The 26,181-nt window shown below is 37.9% G+C and overlaps 1 protein-coding gene across 2 annotated transcripts in view; it reads left to right on the forward strand.

The window, feature by feature from the left end:
* OLFM3 (olfactomedin 3) overlaps positions 1-26,181 on the forward strand; it is a 187,011-nt gene that overhangs the window by 136,189 nt on the left and 24,641 nt on the right. The window contains exons 1-3 of one of the 2 annotated variants that reach the window (XM_077746171.1): positions 5,790-5,973; positions 16,471-16,617; positions 23,089-23,244. In XM_077746171.1, the coding sequence (XP_077602297.1) occupies positions 5,845-5,973; positions 16,471-16,617; positions 23,089-23,244 (432 nt within the window). In that variant the 5' untranslated portion in view covers positions 5,790-5,844. Of the gene's footprint in view, positions 1-5,789; positions 5,974-16,470; positions 16,618-23,088; positions 23,245-26,181 lie in introns of those variants that run through there. The other variant, XM_077746172.1, reaches the window with a different exon arrangement.

The raw sequence follows: 26,181 nt of genomic DNA on the forward strand, positions 1-26,181 counted from the left end.
CTTTCTGCCTGACCAACTGAACTATGGATTGAAATGGGAAGACTATAAGAATATCTGCATGCATATGGTTATGTTTTTTTTGTGTGTGGGTTTTTTTTGGGGGGGGTGTTGGTCTGGTTTGCTGGAGATGGGGAAGGAGCTCATTTTTTTAACATGTTCAATTTAAGATGTCTATTAAACATCCTGGTGGAGATGTCAAGTAGGTAATTGGATATACAGGTCTGAATTGATAGGAGAGGTCTGCTAGGAAGAAATGAATTTAGGAGTCATTAGCATATAGATGAGGAAGAATCAACAAAGAGATTAAGAAAGATAGGCCAGAGAGTAGGAGAAAAACTAGGTGAGCGTGGTATCCTTAAAGCCAAGTGAAGAAATTACTTCAAGCTTCAAGGAAGAGAAAGTAAAAGTCTAATGAATGCTGTTCATATGTCAAGAAAGTTGAGGTCTAAGACTTGACTGCTAGATGTGGGATCGTTTAGCAAGGTGGGCTTATTGGTAGCATCGATAAAAGTAGTATCAGTAGAACGGAGAAGTACAGACAAAAACTTCATTAGAAAGAAAGAAACTGAATGGTGATTATAGACAACTCTTTCAAGAAGGTATGCTGTCAAGATGTGAGAAAGAGGAATAAATGAATAGAAGTAGGATCAAGAAAGTGTCCTTTGTATATAAAATAAGGGATATAAAGGAGTGATCCATTAAAGAGGGAAGATTTCTTGATGTCAGAGAGAATTTTGAAAGCTGTCTTTGAGTAGGTCAGATGGATATGATCTAGGGCAATCTACTCAAAGGGTGGTCCAAAATTGGCAGCATGTGCAGCAACTGGGAGACTGTTAGAAATGCAAATTATTTGGCCCCATGCTAGAGCCAAGTAACTCTGAGGGTGGGCCCTAAGGACATGGATCTTTATAAGCTTCCGTGGTTATTTCCACATTGGACAGTATGAAAAGAATTGATCTAGTGCACAGGGGAGGGATCAATTTTACCTAGGAACACAGACAAGTTATCTGTATAAGAGAAAAGGTGGTATACGTGGCCCCAGGTGAGGTTGCTAAGTAGATATGGTAGTGGGACCTTATGGAAATTCTAATTACTGTGACTTCTCAGTGAAGGAGGAAGATTATCAGTCCCTGTTTTTCCTGCTTGGAGTTGGACTATTAGTTCGAGAGACACAGAGTGACTTTGTGTTGCATAGCAGAGTTGTATTAATCTCCTCATACACTCCAAGTCCAACTCAGCCAATCCTTGCAAAGAGAACCTTCCCACCTTTTCAGGGCCCAGTGTTCCTTAAACTGATCTACACTTTCTGCCCCTGCCTCAATCATGCCATTTCTTACCAAAAATAATGTTGCCATTTATAGAGCATCTGCCATGCTATAGGCACTTTCAAAGATAGTCTCTCATTTTGTCTTTCAGTATAGTCTCATTCTCTCATTCAGTCCTTCCACATAGGTTCATTTATTCATTACAGATGAGAAGGTGCAGACTTGTAAACTGAACAGTTTATGTACTTAATCACTTACATACCATGCCATGTGGGGTATACAGCATCAAAGTGATTTCAACAGTTTATTTTCCTCAATTTGATGCCACACTTCTTACTTTTCCTACTGAGGATGCTAACGGGAATCCATTTTGTTTTTTCCAGAGATCACTTTAAGTGTTCTTTTAACCAACCAATACAATTCATGTTTCAGTATTCTGCCCAATTGTTACTCTCTCTTCCTCCCCTATTTGCCTCTCCTCCTCTCCTTCCCCTGCCCTTCCCCTTCACTTTCTCCCCTCCCCCTCCTTCTCTTCCTCCTTCAATTATTTCCTTACTCCCTACAGCTGTATCTTTACATCTAATATGCTATTTTCCTCTCTTTCTCAAACCATCCACAAAGTTTAAATGTTTTAAACTACAAAAATAAAGTACAAGTAGCCTATTCTTTATTAAAGTTTCTACTGTTAAACATGTAATATCAGCCACTTTCTCATTTTGCCTGAAGTCAAACTTTTTGGTTTTCTATCCTATTTTATGTGGCCATCAGGTCTTTTCACGTATTTAACTTTTTTTGTGTCTGCCTAAGCTGGGTTCCCCCTAAAACCCACACACAACCACCACCCTAATAGCTCCCAAACTTGGAAGTGTTTTGAGCATTAAGACACTGTTAAACATTTGTGCTCCAAATCAAGGGGAAAAAATCTAATGACAGAATATCCCAATATTATGGAAGCTTACCTATAATTCTTCCTTGGTCTATATTGGCTTTTTAATTATTTATTATAGAAGTTTATCATGAAATATTTTCTAGGTAATAGAAAGACAGGCTAACAAAAAAAATGTAATAAATACATTAATCAGTATTTATCAGCAGTCCAGGAGCAGTGATACACTGTTGTAGGTTTTATAGTTATTGACTTCCACAAACTGTGAAAGGAAATAAGGATGTAGTCAGGTCACATTTTCTGTTAGATTGCTAAATTTAGTAATATTTTCACTATTTACTAATGAGAAAACTTTATTTTTTTTCCAGAAAAGTACACAGGATATCATATATAGGCAAATAAATCTAGATATTATCTACATGTCTAAATAAAATTGTTGGTAGTTTAGGACAGTGTGTGCCCAAATTAACCTTTTTTGTCATCTATGTAGGCAGGACACATTTTTACTAGGCCCTTTTGGTCTAGGGAAATTAACTCTTTTCTGAACTCCATCTCTAGGTATATTAATAATAGCAACCAGGGATTTTCTCTACCACAGGCAACACAACTCAAATCCAGTATGTGACAATGAACTCTATCTTCTCCCCAAGTCATACTTCTACTTCTTATCGTGATGAATAGTATTCACCACCCAAGCCCCAAATCTGAAATTCCTCTAGGTAACTTCCTCTCCCTCACTTACATTGTTTTACTCTGAGTTGGGTCAATTCTACCTCAAATCTTTATAAAATCCATCCTTTTGAACTCTACTAAGTTTCTTATTCCAGGACCTCATCCTTCCTCTCTTGCCTAAAATATGAGGATACGCCCCTAAGTGACTTTCCTGTCTCTGATGTGCTTTGCTGTTCCTGCAACACCCATATGTGTATGGTGCATCATAAAAATGCCCAAACAATAATAATTTGAGATCTAAATCTCAATGACTAATGACTTCACTGCTTTGCTTAAAATTCTTGAGTTATGAAGAAGATAATTTACAAACATCTTTGGGTGACCCTGGAGGTCTGTGAGCTGGTCACTGCTACCATTTCCAGAATCACTCTTGCTACTTGTTCCCTTACCACCTTTCACACTATTCTTATGGAACTTCTATACACATGGGGTTTCTTGCCCTTACAACAGGTTATTACATAGAATCATCTCCCCCATCTGCAAACTAGAACTCAACTTTTAAAATGGCAATTATGATGATAATCACTAGATTATTAGAGCACAAGAAACTATTTAGTTCTTGTGCTCTAATAGCTATTTTTCCACAATTATAACCTAAGCATTTTTATTTCAATGTATGTCATTTAAACCTGTTCTAAACACAATACATTACAGATTTGATGTTGTTGATAAACACCATTGAATCATAACTTTTCACTACTGTTCTCTTTCCATTCTTGAATTACTTGCATCTATGGGAATTACAAGAAGCATTCCATTTGTGTTGTTTTTCTTTATTTCTTCTTTTTGAAAAACATTTATTTTGAGAGAGAAAGTGAGAGCACTAGTGTACAAGCAGGAAAGGGCAGAAAGAGAGGGCAAGAGAGAATCCCAAGCAGGCTCTGCTCCTTCAGTGCAGAGCCTGACAGAGGGCTCAATCTTATGAACCAGGAGATCATGACCTGAGCCAAAATCAAGAGTTGGATGCTTAACCAACTGATCCACCCAGGTGCCCATCTTTCTTTTTTAAAAACATGCAAAATAAGAGCATTGATTCTCCCAATATTCAATCCTATATTCTTCTAAAGATGCTATTATTTTGTTTACCATCTGCTATGTTGCATCTTAAATTACCCAGCAGTTGCATACATTAGTTTTCGATTTTGGAAATTAAGCTCTTGAAAAGATACTTCCTCTTCTAAATCAGATAGAGTTCCAGGTGTATTTTTCTAATAATTAGATTTGTAAATCCACTTTCCTTTTTGTTATTGCCACATTCTAATACTACTGTAAAATTTCACAGTCTTTCCTACAAATACCCTGTTATTCAAGGCTAAGTATAATATATAAACAAATGTACTTTTATCCTTGTTGATTTCTCATATGACAGGATTGTTTAAAGACACAAAAAAGTAATATTTGGTTTTCTAGGCCTGTGGTTAAAAAAAGTAAGAGTCGACTAAAATCATTTGGATATTTTTTGAAGGAAAAAAAATAGCTTAGATTCCTAAATATTAGAAGCAAGGAAGATTTGAAGAGTCTCTCAGTATTCACCTTAAAGTTCTTTCTGAGAACAAAGGGCATACACACCTCTATAAGTATGGATCTCTTTCGATTTTATTAGAGACATTTTCTTTATTTCTCCTGCCAAAACTGCTTATGAAAAATATATATCTTTGGCTGAGAATTCCAGCTACAAACAATTCCAGAATTCTCCTAAGGAATCAAAATAATATGTTTCCTTCTTACAACAGGTTCCTTTTCATTTAATTTTCTTTCAGCCATACTTCCCTTCATGTCTCTCTCTACATTTTTTTATTTTAAAACACATATAAGACAAAGGCCTCTAATTTATTCCATTTGGCACCTGAGATTAGGATATGGGCAATTCGTAGTATTTATAAAAAGAATATAATAAAACTACCCATAAGCCCCAAATTCAATATATACATTCACCAGTAGAACCTCTAACAAACAGATCATTGGATTTTAAAGCTGAAAGCAGCCTTAGAGAGCATGGAGTCCAAACTTGAAAACTGAAAGCCAAACAATTTTAAGTCACTGGAGAGTCACTCAACCAACCAGAGGAAAATAGGACTAGACCCTCAGCCTCTCGAAATCCAAGTTCTGTGATCTTTTTAAGTAAGTCACATGCTCTCTCATGGCACAGACTTCTGGTACCCATCTGTCACTCCTCACAAGGTGAAAACAGTTAACTGGGTTTGTCCTGTGTCTGAGCAACTAGGAAGCACTCATTCTTACAAGCAAAACTGGGAACATACGAGATTTCCATAACAGAAGCTTTCCTCCAAGGCTGCATTTTCTCTCTATTCACAAGTAAGCTGCCTAGGGTAATGTTCTCTACAGGCAGTAGCTATTAATCTTTGACCTTTTTTAAGAGACAAAAATGCTAATCTAGGTTGCTGCTATTAAAAAAATTATTCTCAATATCTCAAGATCATCTTGGAAATTTTTTGCAGACTTTGTTTTCACGCTCTGCCTAAAAGTACTCTGTGTATGCCGGGAGCAATCTGTAGATACTAAGTTTGATGTTTGAAATGTGCACTTTGGCAGACCTCCATGTAAAGGTATATTTTTTATGAAGGATAAAGAGGAGCTGATTATACTCACAAAAACCCCCGAGGAAACAGACTCTGTTGATAACTGCCTACAGTGGAGCAGGAAGAGCTCATGTTTCCCTTTCCCTCCAACCTTTGCTCTGATAATTACCAACCAAGCCCTACCAAGAATATTTCATTTGATGAACCAGCAAAGTGTCCGGAAAGAAAGGAAAAGGAAGAGCAAGGCACTTCCCACGAGGGTGGGGGAAAGAGGTTCTGTGAGCTTTCCCCACTGATTAGAACCGGGAGAGTTGATCTCTTTTCATGCTGTCGATGTGGCTTGCGGCAGTCGCGCCTCCCACTGCCAGCCCAGCACCGGGATCTTAATCAGTCACTATGCAAACTCATTAGCTCCACAGCAATGAGTCCTCCACTGCTGAAGCTTGGCGCTGTGCTTAGTACCATGGCAATGATCTCAAACTGGATGTCCCAAACTCTCCCATCCTTGGTAGGACTGAACACCACGAGGCTGTCGACGCCAGATACCTTAGTAAGTCACTCCGGTGGGTTTGGCTATCCTGGGAAGTAAGTACATTAAACCAGTGGGCTTGATTTGGTAAATGCCAAAGGCTGAGATTATGTTTCTCTATTTACAGGGAGGCTTCAATGATACAATATTTATGTGTTAACTCTAGTCATGGTATTTCTTGGTGAACACTTTAAAGTTACACCAAAAAAATAAATGCACTGTCTGAGAAATTAGCTGTGAAAGGAAATATTAGACTCATTAAATTCTTAAGAATGATAAGCTTTAATTTAACTCTATTAATCTGAGGTTTGGAAGGATTCTTTAAGAAATATGTTTTGTTTTTCATTATTTTACTTCTTCTAATGTCTGTAAAATTCCCCTAATAGAGTATATTCTATCTAATGTAGTTTTACTCTAGCAGTCTCTTCCTTGGAATTCAATTCTTGTGACTGTTTGCAATGCCTTCAGTCGGAGAAACCAACTTCTTTTAAACACAAATAAAAAACCTCAGCAATTTAAAGCCTGCCAAAACGACTTTAAGAGAGCTAAGAAACACAAGTAATATATAACTCACTTGATGAAATCATCTCCCTTTACTGTTTAATTTTTTATAAAGACTCTTCTATCATAAGTCTAGCTCCTGCAGTCTTTGTTCACCTAAAAGTAGTGTCTTTTTAACCCTTCTCACAATATAGCAGAGTCTTTTCTGGTAGTTTGAACCATGGTTTACTTAGCAATACTCGAAAACCTTTCCAACAAAGGTTTTTAAGACAGAAGTTACAAATTCAAACAGAAGGAATATCCTTGAAAAATAATCTCCCTGCTGTCAAATAAGAATATAGAAAATAGTAGTACTTAGAGCTCTTTACCTTTTTGTTTTTATCTGTTTTTTACCACTGGATTATTCTAGTCTAATACTAAAAGGTCAGACAGATACTAAAAGAATAGTAACCCTCCATTTTCAAGACTTATTTGCTTTATTACTAAGAATTAATCCAGCAATGTGCAATTAACTGAGTAAAGTCAAATCAACTTAATTATATAATTTACTAGATTCTCCCAGTGCTTAGGGTATCAGCAGAGCACATGTGAGGCACACTGTCACCCACTTTTATGTTTACCTCCCGTAGGTCCCTTAGGCCACCTCAGCACCTCTGCTGTTAAATGTCTCCTCCTTAGCTGCATGATGTATACATGGCAGGAGAGATGTTAAAAGATTTCTAGTTATAAAGGAAGCATGCTAGGTCTTCAACAGTTATAAAATCAATTTACATTATGTAATGTATACTGCCCTAAATTTGCTTGATGTTCAAGAACCTGATAGTTCTCAGCAACTTAGTTGAATTAATTCTTTCAGAAAATGAATCTAAACTAAGAAATTCATAAATAAGTCATATTCCAAACTTGGTACCTTAGTTCTGATATGTATATTTTTTGTGTAAATGGACATTAGTTTTGTTACTTCCTACTGTTGTTAATGGAGAAGAATCAAATTTCTAAAATTATGCATGATTCTTTTAGGACTTTTGGTTATCATGTAAGGTTAAAGTAAATTCATTTTCTTTACTTCCTGATTAGTAATTGGTTGGTTGAAAAATATAAAGCATTGCTATGGTCTGTGAATGTTCTGACACAACCCAATTTTCCTTTAAGTGACAAAAAATCAGGGAAGCTTACATTATGGTACTCTTCACTGGAAAGGAGAAATCAGCTTGCAAAAAAAATTTTTTTTAATGCTTTACAGAAGTGGCATACTTTACATAAGAACAATGTCTATGACATTTCCTTACCTTGATTATTCAAGATAATTGCTCAGACCTTACAATTCCCATGGTGAAGAATGAATGAATCTTTATTTCCCAGATTAAGATCATAAAATGTTAATGCTGCAAAGGATTTCTGAAACCATCCAGGCCAGTTATCTTCACACTATTTTTGGCAGCAGTGTCTTTTTCCCCCCACATTAAATTTTTTTTTTTTTTTTTTTTTGATAGAGAGAGTGTGAGCAGGGCAGTGTCAGAGAGAGGGAGACACAGAATCTGAAACAGACTCTGAGCTGTCAGCACAGAGCCCGATGTGGGGCTCAAACCCACGAACTGTGAGATCATGACCTAAGCCGAAGTCAGGCACTTAACTGACTGAGCCACCCAGGCGCCCCGTCCCCCACATTAAATCTTATGTAATACACACTGAGCAAATATTTGTTGAGCAATCCTGAAGTGGAAATCCAATTTGTAAAGCAGGTGATGGGTCAAATAATAAATGATGAGGGTGATGGGGGAGGCATTGGGCTTCTACCATCAGCTCCCTCCCCACACAATCAATCCCTTGCCCTAGACAAGATTCCTCCAGAGAAACCTTATGGCATTCAAGAGCTGAATTGGAAATATGAATGAGCTAATCCAGTATCCTCATGCTGCAAGTGGGAAGAATGACCCAAAATGTGGGACTCAACACATTTTCCCCAGCTGGTGAATGACAGAGGCAAGGGTGGATGCAAGTCACCTGGCCACAGTCCTGATCAGAAAAATGGTCTTGTTCTTATAAGTCCTTGCCCCTCCTGGCCCTGGTGGCCACAGTAGGTTCTCTCTACCCTGCTCAGGTGGTTTCCCATAATCCTGACCTCCACTTCCCTTAGACAGAAGGGTTAATAGTACCCCTCCCTGGAGGTTGGGTTTTGATGTCCTGCACCTTTCAACATTCTTGATCTACATTCTTACTTTAAACAGTATGAATGGGATGAGCCTGCAATTATGTAAAGATTAAAAAAAAAAGGTCTTAAAATTTGTTATATGAGTGCTTATGGGATGTGCAGATGGTAAAAAGTGCAGATTTACACAAATGTGAAGTCTTTCTTTAGGAGAGTAGTTTCAAAAGATCTGAAAAAATGGTTTTAAGAATATGGTTAAATCTGTTTATAGCGAGTCTCTCTGAAACAGTGTCCATTTGATGGTCTCAAAAGCTAAAAGAGGTTTTTAAATTTCCAGGATATTTTTGTTAATAAGTAGTTAAATACAGCTCGTTAATAGAGGAATATGTTCCCTCTGGGTTTTGTTAGAATCTTGAAACATTTCTTTATTGTCCTCTGCAGCCCTGTTTTCTTTCTTCTTTCTTTTTTCCTTCCAATTTATCACTGGGCCTATCAGCCTTTGAAGAAGCTGTTGTCTGCAGAGGTGAAGCCTTGGCTTGGTGAGAGCTCAGGCTCGGTCTGGCACTTCTCTCTGATGCAGAGGAACTGGCCCTTGAGGCTGAGCTTCTGAGAAATCCACATTCTCTCCCTCCCCAACCCCCACTGCTGTGGACTCCATACCAGGAAGAACCTGGAAAAGAGCAATTAAACAAGCAGAGGACATTCAGCAGACACTAGCTGTCCCCAGTCAGCCCCACTCCTGTGGTGGCAGGAGGCCTCAAAGGGAACCTGTAGGCCAAAGTGATTTGTTTTACTACAGTTTCAAATATCTAGTTGATATCCCATAAATAACTATTTCAATGAGTTGGTCAGTTTTAAGTTCCTTAAAATAAGTAGAATGCTCTGATGCAAACTCTCTATACTTTTCTAAGTTTCTTATTCTCGGCTCACCATCTTTTTACAGTCTGCATGAAGGAAGACACCTGACTTCAGTATTTTACAGACTGATTTTCTTTCTCAAATCCTTAGGCAATACCCCTTTTGCGAAAGGGCAACTAAACAAATTTAAGGAGTGGGAAATGGATGAGAGAACAGAACTGCAAATCTTGAGAGCCACAGAGAAAGTGATAATTGCCTTTTTGGACAAGAACTGTGACATGGATTTATTTACGGAGTAGATTTATTCTTGTTTAAGTACTTAAAGCAGAAGTAGGGCCAAGAAGGGAAGATTACAAAGACAGATGTTCAGGTCAAGTCCCTCAGCTTTCCCCCAGAGGAAGGGGCTGTCTAGGAGGCAATGAAACTCTTACCCTGCAGAGCTCAAGTGGAAATACAGTAACAGACAGAAGTGTGATGGAGTGGAAAGACACAGGACCAGATACAACCTCTGAGTCTTTTCCAACTCAGTCTCTGACTTCCAAAACATGAGGCATCCAACCAACCTGAATTTTAATCTTTGTTTTTTGTTTGTTTTTTTGTCTAGTTGTTTTGTTTTCACAGTTGCTTTTCTTAGAGCCTTGAAGTTTCCTTGAGTGAAGAATAAGCATTTATTTTTAAGAAAATACCACTTTCTTGGGGAGCACTGATATGATTTTGGATTGGTCTATTTTCAAGCAGACTTCATTCAGTCATGCAAACAAATAGTGTTAGCTAAGACTTCGTTTTGCCAGTGGGCCAGGCACTATTTCAAGTGAATTACAAGTATTAACTCATTTAATCTTTACAACAGCCCCACCAGATAGGTTTCATTACTATCCTCATTTTCTGTAAGGAGACACTGAAACACAGACAGTTTGAGTGATGGAGCCATGAGCTGAACCCAGGTAGTCCTGCACCAAAGAAAACTGGGCAAGCTCCTAACGCTGGGGACAGCCTCTAAGACAGACCATAGGAGGAGGGGTGACATGCTGAGTGACCTTTCACTGGTCACCACCTCTTATCCAACTTGCCCCCAGGATGACCAGACCATTAGTGGTCTTCCAAGCGTTCAGAAAGAAGGAGTCTTTCCATTTCTTATTCTATTTTGTTTCACTCGTTAGAAGGACAACATTTTAAAAGAGGTGAAAATCATGACTCTCCTATAGAAGAATATGCATTTCTTATTTCAGTTCCAACTCATCTCATAAGAAATAGGAAGAAAACTGCTGCCATGCAGTGACATCTTTATTAACACATCCTCCAGAACACAGCTTCTTTCAGCATGGTCTGTCAACCTCTCTCATTCCTTTCCTCACACTGCTCCTCTCTTCACAATGAAAGCCATTAGCATGCTAAGCCACATTTCACTCTGAGATCAAACCTATCCTCAGACAAAAATTTATAAGGGGCTTCATCAGTTAGGCATCTCCACTCTAAATTCAATAGCATCTAACAAATGGATTTTGTGCTGCTTTATTTCCCCCTACCTTATGCACCACTTTCCATAAGTAGATTCCTTATTCTTTATTGCCTCAGTCTGTACTTATATCAAATGCCTAGAAACTCAAGACAAAACCTAAGACCTAGCAATGTTCCACTAAGTGATTTGGCTCTCTTAAAAGAATCAGAATTCTGTCCTTTGCCTGCCCCTTCCCCTGGACCCTGATACATGACTGCAGAGCCCACTGCAGGAACATCCAGTTGGGTGTTGCTGAGCCTTTACTGCTAACTACTTCTCCAGGTGCCAATTGCTACCTATTTCCATACTGTTTAGATAATGCCCTCCCCCCACTTGGGTGCATCTCCTCCAAAGCCTAACTTCTGGATATTGGTAAATGGTCATAGACTATCTGACTCCTTTATCTGTACAGGATGAGAGTAAAGAGCTCTGGACTGACTGTGGAAGAAAACTGGCCTGAGTCCTATACATGACATTTGCTAAATGGAGGACTTGAAAAAAATTGCTTATATTGAGTTTCAGCTTACTCTTAAGATAATGTATATGTCTAAGTAGTTGATTAGGAAAAAAATTAAGACTAGTACAAAGGGGAGGATTTTTAAAACAGAGAAACAAATTGAAATGCAAGATATTTTTATTTATTTTTACCTTTACCTCAGTCCTTAGGATCTTTCTTTTCTGCTACGAAGACCCCAGAGTTTTGGGAGAACTCTCACACAGTAGCTTTATGTTTATAAAGCATGGCTTGGTAATTAAATTATAAGCAAAGAATCCAGACTTGAAATCCAATTGTTAAAATTATCATTTTAATTCTCCTATTTAGAGTATTCTTAAATATTTCATGAGTTCTGCAATATTAAAAACTGCTAAATAGTTCATTTAGTTCTTCTAATTAACACAAAAGGTTCAAAGAGAGCTGCATCAGTAACCACGGTGATTAGCAAGGCTTTGGATAATAATAAACCACATGCACCCTCCAGGTCCAAGTACTGGCCTTCATAGCAGTTCAGAAAATGCTTCCAGGGTTATCATTATCATTTATAAAAGGGAATTTCAGATAACTGGTAGTGAAGAGTGGTGGTTAAACTTTCAGTCTCCGACATCAAAGTACAAATCCCAGCTGTGCTGATTAACCCCCCTGAATGACCTTGAGCAAGTTCCTTACTGTCTGTTTCCTTACCTATAAAATGGGCAGAATAATATAACCTCATCCATAAATCTATTGTGATATTCAAAGTCAACAGTGGATGGCTAGAGCTCCATAAATGTTTGCTATTACTATTAGGGCAGTTTTACAGACACCAGAATAATCAGTCCTGTTAGTTAAAATGGGAGGTCTTTTTTTCATGGGTATCCAAAAGCTGTCCAAATATTTCCTTCCACCTTAGGTCTCAGTTGGTTTTATTTTGAGCCCCTTTTCAATGCCAGTATGGATGCCCTAAAAGAGCACCAAAGATGTTCATAAAATTCCCTTTATTTATCACTGACCCTGACACAGAGGCCTCTCTCAAAACCCACAGAACTGTCAAGCATTCGTCTTTTATATTAGCTTTTTTCTTTTCCGAGTTACCTTTTTCTTACCAAAGAGGTAAGTTGTTATAGTTGAGATCATTCAAACTAACTCTGTAGTAGATAAGGTCAGGGCTCTTTTCAATGATTCTTACAAGAAGACAATTGGAAGTACAAACAAGGCTGGAGTCTACTTTTATTAAGCTGACACTTCAGGGAGAATGCTAAATGAACATCAAAGCCTCTTCACCTTTCCTGATCCCCTCATTCCAGAGAGCAACTGACACCTTGCCCTGTCATGATAAGCTCCTCACTAGTTAGCTAAACACTTGGCAAGTGAACACCAATATTAATGCTGCCAGGTTTAATAATCAGTGTTTGCACTGCTGTTAAAGAGATATTAATATTGTAATTGGGTGACCTCTGCTCCTTTATCCAAAAGCTACATTTATCCTAGGGACAAGACTTAATTTTCTGACATGTTTGAGACTGATATCCAATGTTAGGTGAAAACTAGGTGAAACTATAGGACCCGTGTCTAGATATATTAATCCCATACTGTTACTTAGCTTAAACCTTTAATTGTATCACTGAAATGACTCTGCTAAACTATTCCTATCTCCATTCTGTAATCTCTGCATTTTTCTTAACATAAAAATATAATAATCTTTAAGATGCTTTCTGATTCTGATAATAATGCTAAGTACATATTTCTATCCTAACTGGATATCCAGGCACAAATGCTAGAAGGAATAAGAGAATGAAAAAGAAAAGAATGGTAATGAATCCAATGCTTCAGAAATAAAAGGCAGCATAGGACACTTCCACGAATTATCTGAAAAGGGAGATTAAGAAGACCACTGGCACCATTTGCTTCTCGTTATAGATCAAAGACAAGGACTAGGACAGCTTTATGAGCTTCCTGAGTTTATAACTTATGGTTTCCCCAGTGTTTGTTCATGATTGTTTTTGGAGCACCCTGTAATGATTACTGCTAAAGCCCTTGAAAAGAGAACGCACTGTGTGTTGGTTGATCGTATGCAAGGACCTGCGACAAAATAAGTTGGAGATTCTATCTGTTCTGCAGTGAATTCCACAGACAGAGGATCTCACAGACTATAGCAGATCTATGGAAAGGGAAGTCAGCCTGGTTTAGTCCTTCAAAGGGGTGGCTTTGAACCTGGTACAACACTCCAGTCTATAGGCAAATATCCAAGTCCACTAACACTGAGCATTTTGCAACACAGTCGTCTGCTGGCCTCCCTTCACCTCTTGGTTCCTAACCTCATCTCAGCTCCCAACCCTCCACCTTTCTCTCAACCTTCCTCAGCCTCACACCTCCAACCTGATTCATTAAATACCTTATCTTCTAAACTAAATTCATCTCCCTCTTCTCCTATCACACAAGAAATACCTATCTGCTGAATCCCTGGAAACCACAGGACAGAGACAAATTTCAGATCTTAGCTATAGAAGCAAGCCAGAGCTTAGCTAGAAAAAGGCCCATTGATTTATCTGATTTCCATAGGAAAAACAAATTCAGATAAAATTGAATTGTTTGTCTATAACATCTGTTAGGTAGGTTTGTTTTTTTTTCCCCCCAATATCCATGATTGACCTTTAAAAACAATTATCTGGATGTTCAGCATCATACTGATACAGCCATAGCATTATAATTAAAAGAAAGACTCTGGGGTGCCTAAGTGGCTCAGTCAGTTAAGTGTCCGACTTCAGCTCAGGTCATGATCTCACAGTTTGTGGGTTCAAGCCCCGTGTCGGGCTCTGTGCTGACAGCTAGCTGAGAGCCTGGAGCCTGCTTCAGATTCTGTGTCTCCCTCTCTCTCTGACCCTCCCCTGCTCATGCTCTCTCTCTCTCAAACACAAATCAATGAAAACATTAAAAAAATTATAAAAGCAAGACTCTAGAGCTGCACTGTCCAGTGAGAAGGCCACGTGGAGCTATTGAGCATTTAACATGTGGCTAATCCAAACTGAAGTCATAAGTATAAAATGACTTCAAAATACAATTTTGAAATTAGTACAAAAAAAACAATGTAAAGTATCTAATGAATAATTTGTATACTGATTAAATGTTGTAATGTTTTGTATACGTTGAATTAAAATATATTAAGATTACTTTTTACTTTTTTAAACCTATTAGAAAAGTTAAAATTATTGTATTTCCATTGGACAGTCCTGCTCTGGAATATCTGCCTTGCTTCATACAAGCTCTACTATATTCAAGCTAAGTGTTCCCAAGCAGGCTAATTTCCTCTTCTGTGAAATGAAAATAATAATTCCTGCTTCTTAGGGTGCTTCTTTGTACTGCTGCATCATCAAGTCAATGCACGTGAGCTGTCCCTTGGAATAGGGCCTGACCTTGAATAAGCAATATTCTTCAGCCTAGGCAATCCCCAAAGAGTCACTCAACTGAAAGCCAAGCCACTAATAATCTTAGCAGCTGGAGGATTGAATGACTGCCTCTCTGGGCAGTACATCATGGCATCCACAACAGCTTCTGCTTGTACAATGGAGCATGTATGTTCAGTGGAATCTGGGTGGCTCCATCAGTTAAGCATCTGACTCTTAATTTCAGCTCAGGTCATGATCTCATGGTTCATGAGATTGAGCTGACAGCAAGGAGCCTGCTTGAGACTCTCTATCCTCTCCTCTCCCTGTCCCTCCCAGACTCCGTCTCAAAATAAACATTTAAAGCAGAGCTCTTCCAGAAAAGTAACTGGGCACAAAATGAGGAAGCATATCTTTGTCCCTGATAGAATGTACTTAACATGATAGGTAGTAAATATCTAATATATTTAGTAGATGAATATAAACTAAGCATTGAAATAAGACATATGAAAGGCAAATAGCAATACTAAGCAATGCATATGAAATGCCTAATGAGTAATACAGAATAGGTAGAAACCATAAGGGTTTAGTAAATTGAATGCTTATAAAACAGATATTCCAAGCAGGAGATACAAAATGAGTAGCATTTCAAGAAATTAATCCAGTTAACATACTTTCAGGATACACATAGACCAATTTGGTTGGAAAGAAGTTTCTATAGGAAGATACAGGGGGTAAAACTAGAAACAAATAGGAGGCAGACTCTAAGCTGCCTCATTCCTAGATGGTAGGCCACTTTAAGCTTTGGTTCTAGGGAGGTAGGGTGGTAAGTACACAGAGGTAATTTGGGAAGATGAATGTTGCAGACCATGTCAAAATACTCTCTTTCACGTCTCTAAGACTCTGTACCCTTTGTAAAGCTGTGCTGATCTAATTATTTTTACCCTGTATGCTTTTACCCTTATATGCTACTTCTCCAACTTTATTAATAATTAGCTCTTCAATACACGGGAAGCTCCCTGGGATAGGGCTTTGGTTCAGAATATCACACGTGAATAAAATCGGGAAAATATACATATACTACTAACTTTTACTGTTGAGACACACTAACAGATCCTATATAGAAAGACTGGTGATATGTGATTAAGTGATTATCAGATGCTTCTAAAGTTGCACTAAAATGTCCAAATACAACAAAAAGCATTAGGAAATGTTGTAGGGTCAATAAATAGTTAATAATATAGCCCATTGAAATAAAAATTCTGCATGCCTGGGTGGCTCAGTGGGTTAAGCATCTAACTCTTGATTTCAGCTCAGGTCATGAACTCATGGTTGTGAGATTGATCCCCGGATCACCTCTGTAAGGAGTCTGCTTGGGATTCTCCACCACCATCTGTGGCCCCCTCCTCTTTCTCACTTGTTCTCTGTCTCTTTCTCAAATATAAACAAACATTAAAAAAAAAAGAAAATTAAAACGAAGATGCAACTGAATGAAGCTATGCTGCCTATAAAACTTGTGGAAGTTCTTTAATCTCTTTCTTTTTAGCTTTAAAGAGTAAAATCAGAAACTTTATCGAAGATGATGCTTTACTTAAAATGTCTTTTTATCCTATAACTGGGGTCTGTGTTGTTTGTTTGCCATTGGTTTCCTCAGACTCAGATTAGTCCCAAAGAAGGGTGGCAAGTGTACAGTTCAGCACAAGATCCTGATGGACGATGCATTTGCACAGTGGTCGCTCCAGAACAAAACCTGTGTTCCAGGGATGCCAAAAGCAGGCAGCTTCGCCAACTTCTGGAAAAGGTACGTGTCCTGTCCTCCATGCATTTTTTAAAAAACCTACCATTCCTTGAAAAGTAAATGCAGGAAAGCAAGCAATAATGAGGAAGGTCCTTCCAATTTTTGTGCGCCTTAAACTTTTTCCTTCCTTGAAAGGAGTACCTCAAGACTCATGCTCTACTGTTCTATTTACATTACTTTTTACTTTTCTCAGTCTTACCTTAAGACTGGCTTCTATCATATACCTTACTCTCCAGTTGGTCTCTCCTTAAAAAAAAAAAAAAAAAAAAAAAAAAAAAGGAAAAAAATTTTTTTCCTTTCCAAAAATTTTTTTNCCTATGCCAGAAATTTATTCTCAATTCCCAGGATCACACTAGGCTCTTTGAGCTCATGCATTTGAATCACATTAACAACCTTGCAAGGAAGTTAAAATAATGGAATGCAATATGCAAGCTATCTGAACAGATAATGAATAATTTGAAGTATTTATCATCATTCTCTAAGTCATTCCTTTGAACATTAAGCTCTTCAATTTCATTCAATAGCAATCTCTCCATATAATTTACTTAAGCTGATCCATAACTATCAAATGCAGAATGCCTTTGATTTATTCTTTTTTACAGATAAAAGTCAGCTCATGAAACATTATTTATGTTTAGTTCTAGGAGGAAAAGAAAACAATGAATGGTTCTTTCAATTATTGTCATTCAGAATCTCAGTGTGTTGGGCTCTGAATATAGTAGGACAGCTGGGTGGCCAGACTGATGGAAGGAGGGCAACATGTGGGAATTTTAAGTGCCTTCAGAGATAATAAGATAAATTAGGTAGTATGTGCTTTTAGAGGACATCATGCTCAACCATTCACTCAGTACAGTATCATTTCTACGATCATTCATACAATGACGACATTGAATAGGCACTTTTTAAGGAAAATTAAGAGAAGCTGGAAAAATGAAAGCATCAAATTTGTTAATACAGACATGCCTACTTTATGCAATTTCAAGCCTAGCAACCGTAACTTTCTTCCACTGCCATGTTATGAAAATAAATTTCCTCCACGTACATTATTTGGAAGTCTATTGATGCTGTAAAGTTTTAGGAAAGCTTCTGCTTGTTTTTATACAATGATTAGTCGTTTTTCTTCCCCCTCTCCTCAGAGCTATCATCAATCAATTGACTCTCTCAAGTCTCCTTTTATAAGATCCCATCTTCTCTGCTCCTTCAGTATCTGTCCCCCAGACAAAAGCAAATGTCATTTTCATTCAAGTTAACGATTCAAGCTAATGGGAGTCTCAGCTATTAGAAATCATGACATATGAACTGCGATTTTTCTTGGGCACAGCTTACTAGTCTTGATTTTCTTTATTTCTATGAAAAAAATCCAAATATATAGTTTAATATTGTTTAGTTACTAGGGAAATTACATTAGTAAAGAGATTTAATCTTTTAAATCTAATTTTGCTTTTCTATTAAATTCTATTTCCCCTCAAATTATAAACTTTCTGCTCTTATATTCTTTTTCCATGCAAAAGCATTTTTCTCTATCAACTATAGTGAGAAACATTCTTAGATACTATACCCTTATTTGTGTTACCGCTTTTCAGTATAGCATTATATAGACACACACACACACCATACAGATTCAGATATCTTTTCTGAATATGTTAAAAAGAAAAACAGAAAACAGATTTCTTCTGAAATCAGTTGAAAAAGTTCAAGTGTCAGGAAGTGAGTAATACCCTCTACAGGTCCAAAGTGAAATGTACTCCAGAACTATGAGAAAACTGGTAATTAGGGTAGTATGAATAAGGCAAAATAAATAAATAAATACAACCAAGGAAGTTGACTAAAAGCAATCACTGAAATGTATATGACCACTCCAACTAATATGCAATTTGTTTAATGATTTAAAGAAATTCGAGGAAAATCAGACCTTTAAAAAATCATTGTATCTAAATAACAAACCCCACAATATTAACAAAATCTAGATGTCTACAAGTTATGTTTAATAAGTTTACCATTTGAGAATATTATAGGTCAAGGGGGATAGTAAATTATGTACATTATTTGGAGTGGGCTGAAGGAAGTAGCACGGATTTGCTGCAATGACCCAAAGAAAAGCCATCTAAGCACTCCTTATCCAGACTGAGCCAGTTTCCTACTGACTTCTCTATAATCTCACAAATATCCAAGGCACCAGATGGAAAACAGGAGCCTGAGTTTAGGCAGCCCATTCACCATTAACCAAAGAACTAATTTAGTCATATAAGAAGGAAAGATTTTTAAAGTTTTATTTATTTATTTTGAGGGAGAGAGAAAGAGAATCCCAAGCAGACTCTGCACTGTCCGTGCAGAGCCCGATGCAGGCCGTGAACTCACAAACTGGACCATAAGATCATGACCTTACCTGAAATCAAGGGTAAGATGCTTAACCAACTGAGCCACTTAGACACCCCTAAGGAAATGTTTTTAATAATATTGATAACAGTATTTCCCATATCTGTATCCACTGCATTCAATCCTCACAGCTTAGGTACCTGCCCTTCTATGTTTACATAAAAAGAAACTGCTTTTTGAGGTTAAAGAACCTACCAATGTCACTCCACCAGATTATGGGGCTTTACCAGCTCAGTTCTGCGTTTTCTCAACATGATGCTAGTGTCATCCAGAATGTCACTGGTGGTACCCGCACTAATTTAAGCAATGTTCTGTCAAACATTTTTAACCAGTATCTACATTACTTAATAAAGAATTACAATTGCATTTATAATATCTCAGGTTTAATATGCCCAAACTAAAACTGTTCATTTAAAAAATGTTTAGCAGGGCACAGGTAGCTCCATTGGTAAACATCCGACTCTTCAGTTCTGCTCAGGTCATGATCTCACAGTTTGCAGGATTAAGCCCAGCATCTGGCCCTGGGCTGACAGCAAGGAGTCAGCATGGGATTCTTTCTCTGCCCCTCCCCTGCACACTCTCTCCCTCAAAAGAAATAAACTTTTAAATTTGTTAGCTGTGTAGCTTCTCCATACAGTTGAAGATGTCCTGCATTGCCAAGGACAGTATCTCCTAAAGTATGATTTTTGTAATAGGATACCAGTGAGTGACATCCTCCCAACAAAATGATTTTAAAAAACACTTTATGATACGTCACTCTTGAAGGTTTCTGCCACACGGTTTAATACTAAAGGTTCTGTGAAGACCTACAGCAAAGAACTTTAGTTGTTAATCCCAAAGTTATCCAAACATACTAAACTGTAGTCCATTCTTTTTCCAAGTAACCTCCACATTAATTATGAATTAGACTGAAAATCTAAGTTAATTTGTTAACTTCACAGAACATTTATACACAGAACCAAGATAAATAGTTTAAAAAATTATTGATGAAGGGAGACAATGAGCTTGTCAAACAACTGTAGAGAAGGGCTAAGCACAGGGACACATATGAAAAACCTGTAGAATAGCAGAGATAAAAAGCTTCAAAGAGGAACCACAGCAAATGGATCTCCTTTCTACAAGTGTTAACTATGGGAATCTAGTCTCAGGTATCATCAGGAAATTGATACTGGGAGTGGGTCTCTGTAAACAGTGGGAAACTAAACATTCCTAGGTATAGACACAAGGAAAAGCAAAAGACAGCCCAGAGCCAAAGCCTCTCCAATTAGACAGCTCCATCTCTATCCATTACCCCACGTGCAGTTATAATTATGCATATTTCTACAATATAGAAGGTCACAATCAAGTGTCAGCAAAAATTCTCCCAGTGCATTTGCTCACAACACAAATAAAGTTGAAAATAGGGCAGAAGCAAACTAGAAGAAAGGTTGTTTTAATTTTATACAGAATATTTCACTTGCCTATCATTTTCTGCTTGTATGGATTCTGCCTAAGTATAGGGAATTCCTAGAAAAATATCAGTCCTGCCAATAGTGGGTAACTTCAGAGATAAATGCTGTATTCAAATGTGTAGATAGTTTAATACAAATGGCTTTTCTTTATTCATGCTTAACCATAATGAAGTTCAAAATTATTTTGAGAGCATTACATTTATCCAAGATGCAGTTTCCTCTCCAAGTTTCAATGCTGTCTCAGTAATTTTGTGCTCCACTAAAGATTTCAAAGAATGAAGCTTTCTAAGTAGGAATGACAGTAGATTAAGAAATACTTGGGAGTCAGGTAATGCTAAAGTTAACAGTGACAAAAGGAAGGAACTTTCCTTAAAATACTATTAACCAGGGCTCTTGGGTGGTTTAATTGGTTAACCATGATCTCACGGTTTAGGAGTTTGAGTCCCACATTGGGGTCTGCACTGATAATGTAGAACCTGCATGGGATTTTCTCTCTCCCTCCCTTTCCTCCCTCTGCCCTTTCCCCACTCATTAGCTCTCACACACTGTGTGTTCTCTCTCAACATAAGTAAATAGACTTAAAAATACTAATTACTTATTACAAGTGTTGGAAGCATAAGATAATTTTACCCAATAGATATTTGTTGATTAATTATTTTGTGCCTGGTTCTGTGTAAGGTCTTGGAAATAAAAGGTATAAAAATGCAGGTTCTAACCTTTGTAGCTCACAGAAAGGCAGCCACTTCTGTGCTCCCACCCGACATACATTACACAATTAGTTTTAATTTAAGCTAGACTATAATATTTCTTGAGAAGACAGGATTCATAAAGGGCAGGACTATGGATCAAAACAGGGAAAAAAAAAAAGAAAAAGATAACCTTCTTTAACAAGAAAAGTAGATAAAGTAGGCAAGCCAAGGCAGCAGAATGCTCTGCCTTATTGGAATGTTCCAGTCTGAGGAATGTACCAACAATGGGCTCTTCATAGCTAGCTAGTCCACTGAGCTTTCTGATGTACCTGATGACAAAAAACTTGTGTTTGAATAAATCACTCCTTCCTTATTTGTAACTCCCCATTGTTGCAATGAAAATAACTTTTTACTTGTTATACAATATGTATTTATTTAAAATAAATAGAATAATGTATAAAAATATATGAAACAAAGTAAAATTCATGTCAAAGTCCACAACTTTTTTTGGTGCTTTCATGTATTCATCTTCTGCATATAAAGCATATTATTCTATGCAGATTTATAGATAATCTGCTTAACAGGGACTCCTCTCTACAATATTTGTTACCTCTCCTCTTACCCACATTTCACACCCTAGCAGAAAACTAACAGGGGTGGCTGGGTGGCTCAGTCAGTCAAGCATACAACTTTTGATCTCAGCTCAGATCATGATCCTAACAGTTCATGAGATCGAGCCCTGCATTGGGCTCTGCACTGTCAGTGTGGAGATCCCCTCTCTGTCCCTTCCCTGCTCACTCTCCTTCTCTCTAAATAACCTAAAAACAAAACAACAAAAAGAAAATCACAACCCAGTATGTATTCTTCTAATCCTTACATGCTTTCCTCCACCATGACTTTTTGCTCATATGCTCCATTTTCCTTTATGTGTGACACAAACACACACACGCTCTTCTCACTTGCTTTTCTCACGGAAATTTCTCCATGTTGAGCAAAATTTAAGAAAACCAAGAATCACAGATTCTGATAAAATGCAGATTCTGACTCAGTAGCTGTGGCATGATCCCCAAGATTCTCTGTTTCTAACAGTCTCCCAAGTGATGCCAAACTTGCTCTGTACACAATACTTTGAGTACCAAAGTACAGAAATCTAGCATACCCTTTAATATGGTGTATTTGTACTCCATTCCACCATTTATCTAACAGCTCTCCAACTATTAGAGGTTTTCACTTTGTTTTGAAGTTTTACTGACACAAATATTAGAGCAGCCTTCTTTCCTCATTTCTAGATGTCTTATAGGTCACCTGTTTCCTACTTGTGTGTAACCTGGGGCCCAATCAACCTAACAAGGTACCATCAGCTTACTGTGTTTACTGCCTCCCTACCAACCATCTGACAGAGCTGCCATTCCCAGGTCTCTTAAACAGTACACTCTCCAGGCTTGCTACCACACTTCTTAGACCATTCAATCTCACCTTTGGGAGAACTTGAGATGTTAGAGAAACAATACAGGAATGAATGCCGTCTAAGTCTGTTGAATCCATCACTACCATCCACAATTGCTAAACATCCCAGATCTTGAAGAAACCAGAGTTAGCACTTACAGAAACAACTTATTTTAACATTTAACAGCTTGGGACATCATAAACTTGCAGAGTCCTGGAATGGAAATTCCCTTTTTAAAATTTACTTTTCTGATCTATTAAATTCTTATTTTAAGTATTTCTCTCTCATCCTAGAATGTCCATGTTATTATTTCCTGCCTAGATTTAATTTTCCCTTGCTAAATTGTTTGAATGTTTATCATAAAGAATTGTCCTTCTCAAAACATTGTGTGGGGATCTAACTACAGGTTTGGCACTTTCAGTTCTTTATGTTAACGTCATTTTTGCTACTTTAGTATTTGCATATACCTTTAAGCAGACAGTAACGTACAGTCAATGTTCTTCTTTTACAGGTTCAGAACATGTCCCAGTCTATTGAAGTCTTAAACTTGAGAACTCAGAGAGATTTCCAATATGTTCTAAAAATGGAAACCCAAATGAAAGGGCTGAAGGCCAAGTTTCGGCAGATTGAGGATGACCGGAAGACACTAATGACCAAGCATTTTCAAGTAGGTTTGACTTCTGCAATCTTGTCAATCCAAATCAGACACTGAGTGCAGTGGACAGCCAGCATGGCAATCAGCTAGATATAATTGTACATTGGCCCATATGTGCAAGGTTAAAAACTCACTGGGGACATCAATCATCTCTCCTCTGAAACTGACCATTAGCCAGTAGGGATGCTTGGACAACTTGCTATAAAAAGAGCCTAATCCTCTTAGAGATTGGTGGAGTTTCTGGATAGATTTACAGGCAGTTCAATATCTAAGACGAGGGGAAATCTCAAGGAAAAGTAGTAACTAAATTTATCAAAGTTTTTTTCTGATGACTTTATGTCCTGCTAATACGAGGAGACCTGTAGAGAATAGAGATTATTAACAGTGGCAACAATACCATTATTAATATCATACAAAAATAAAAAAGGCTGTTTCCTCATTTTACACAAAATCTTTTCTTAGACTGTATTTTTTGGCAATTATCTGGAAACACTGAAAATAGAGAAATAGTGTTTTTAAGCATGCCACGTGGGCTTTTAGAACCTACATATGACCGTGCCATAGATTTTAAAAGTCTCACTATGATATTACCATTTGAACCTGTATTAAAGAGAAATTATCTGCCTCCAAGGGGATAGCACATCATTTATAAAACATACTATGGTTTTATAAACATAATGGTTTGTTTTCCTTCCCTTCTCTAATGAGCCAGAGTCACTGCTGATGGTGAGGGAGTGGGCCTGAATTTAAGTGTCAGAAGTGCTTTTCACACAGAATGGTGAGGGCAGGGAGCCACTCAGGGACATGTAACAGGATCTCCGCATAGCACATTTTGATATGGCAGATATTTTCATGGCTTTCTCATTTTCTTCAGTGGTGCTCAGGAGGCTGAGTAGGAATGTACAGAAAGCAGTTTTTGCACATAACTAATTTTAAAGTTTCACCAGAGAGGGGCAACTGGGTGGTTCAGTCGGCTAAGCACCTGACTTTGGCTCACATCGTGATTTCACGGTTCAGGAGTTGGAGCCTCACATCAGGCTCTGTGAGGACAGCTCAGAGCCTGCTTCAGATCCCGCATCTCCCACTCTCTGCCCATCGCCCACTCACTTTCTGTCTATCTCTCAAAAATAAAGTTTTACCAGGGAGGTACAACAGAAGGAAAAGAGGGGACAAGAGATGAGGCTAAAGTTTAAACTGTAGAGTAAAACCAGGAGGTTATTAGAATAGATTAGAGCAAAGCTCAGAAGATACAATAAATGTAAATATAATTGGAAATGAGAGAATGAGTGAACTGGATGAGTACAGGATTTATGAGGGAATGGTAAACAGCAAAAAAAATATAAGGCTGAGGGGCAAATGAGTTGATGTTACCCAGTATTTGCTGAGCATGCACTGTGTGCAAGGCAATGCTGGGCCCTCTGATGGATGGATAAGGATCTCTCTTCTATGAAAAACAACTCAAACAAGGCATGTGAAATTGACAGCAAATAGAAACATATATATTATTTAGCAGCACAAAGAAAAGAGAAATTTAATTTTATTTAGAGAAGATCAAGGGAAGAGTGAGAAAATCTGGAAATTTTCAAGAAAGCAGTTTTGGATTGGTGCCCCCAACACACACACACACACACACACACACACACACACACCAACCAACCAACCAACCACCTGAATCACAGAGGATATGGAGAAAACCAGAAGACCTGAAGATTCTCAGTGTTCAGGGTTAGGGTGTAGACTGCCGAGGAGTAACATGAGCCTAATGCCCAGGCCATCACCAAAGCAGGAAATGGCAAGCTGGCACTGCCAGCACAGGAGAAGCACTCCCAGAAAGGAAGAAGGACAGAAGGAGAGGTGCTCAGGGTGTCTGGCGCAGAGTGAAAATTATTCATGCTCAGATGGACAATGCAGAACTCTGCGATGCCAAAGGACAGTTTCAGGACTCCAGGCCTGGCAGGGTGGGAAACGTGATGAAACACACGCATTTGTGGGGACTCTTGAAAGAAGATCAACTCAAAACACCACAAAGCTGAGACAAAGTCAAAATCATTGGTCTTTTCTGTAAGTTTGCGTAGTAGCAGCCAGGCTGCCAATAAGAAAACTTAATTTTCAGGCAGCACCATATGACATAATGATTTTGATTTTACTAGTTTCTAAAATCCAAGTAGATACTGAAGTCGTATGTAAAAATCCATTATTTTTCTGAAGAATTATATTCAACATACGGTTTTGACACTCTAATTATATAATGAATAATTTAATCTTCTCAATACTATAGAGTAAGATCTATATTTATCTCCCTCATTCAGATGAAGAAACTGGTGTAATTTGTTCAGCCTTGTATATCTAATGTGCATCAGAACCACAAAGTCCAGCTCTAGAGGTAAACCTCCTAATACCAATGCTGCATTGCCTCTCTAAGTTGACTACAGATGATACTTAGGAATAATAATGACTTGCTCAATATGTTTGTATATTGTTGAATTTATGTATTCACTGAATCTGCCAACTCATCATCTCTCCAGTCAGATTTGGCACTATGTACTCAGGTGCCATATTTGAGAACAAGAACTGGAACATTCCACGTTAACATCCATCAAAGAATCCTTTTAGATGGAATAAAATCCTCCTCTGGTAAACTATTTTCAACTTAGCAAGAATACGAAGTACATTTTGTCTTCTATACTTTGAGAGAAAGAGAGGGCACGCATGAGCAAGGGAGGGCCGTGGAGAGAGAAAGATGTTTTCCTTGATGTTTTTTGTTTGAGGGAGAGAGACACAGAGTGAGAGGCAGAGAGAGAGAGAGAGAATACAAACAGGAGAAGGGCAGAGAGAGAGGGAGACACAGAATCAGAAGCAGCCTCTAGGCTCTGAGCTGTCAGCCCAGAGACCGGGATTGGCGGGGGGGGGGGGTTGCTCAAACTCATCAACAACTGCAGGGGTGCCTGG

Source organism: Crocuta crocuta, unplaced genomic scaffold (genome assembly GCF_008692635.1).
Source record: "Crocuta crocuta isolate KB4526 unplaced genomic scaffold, BGI_CrCroc_1.0 scaffold48, whole genome shotgun sequence".
Classification (NCBI taxonomy): Eukaryota; Metazoa; Chordata; class Mammalia; order Carnivora; family Hyaenidae; genus Crocuta; species Crocuta crocuta.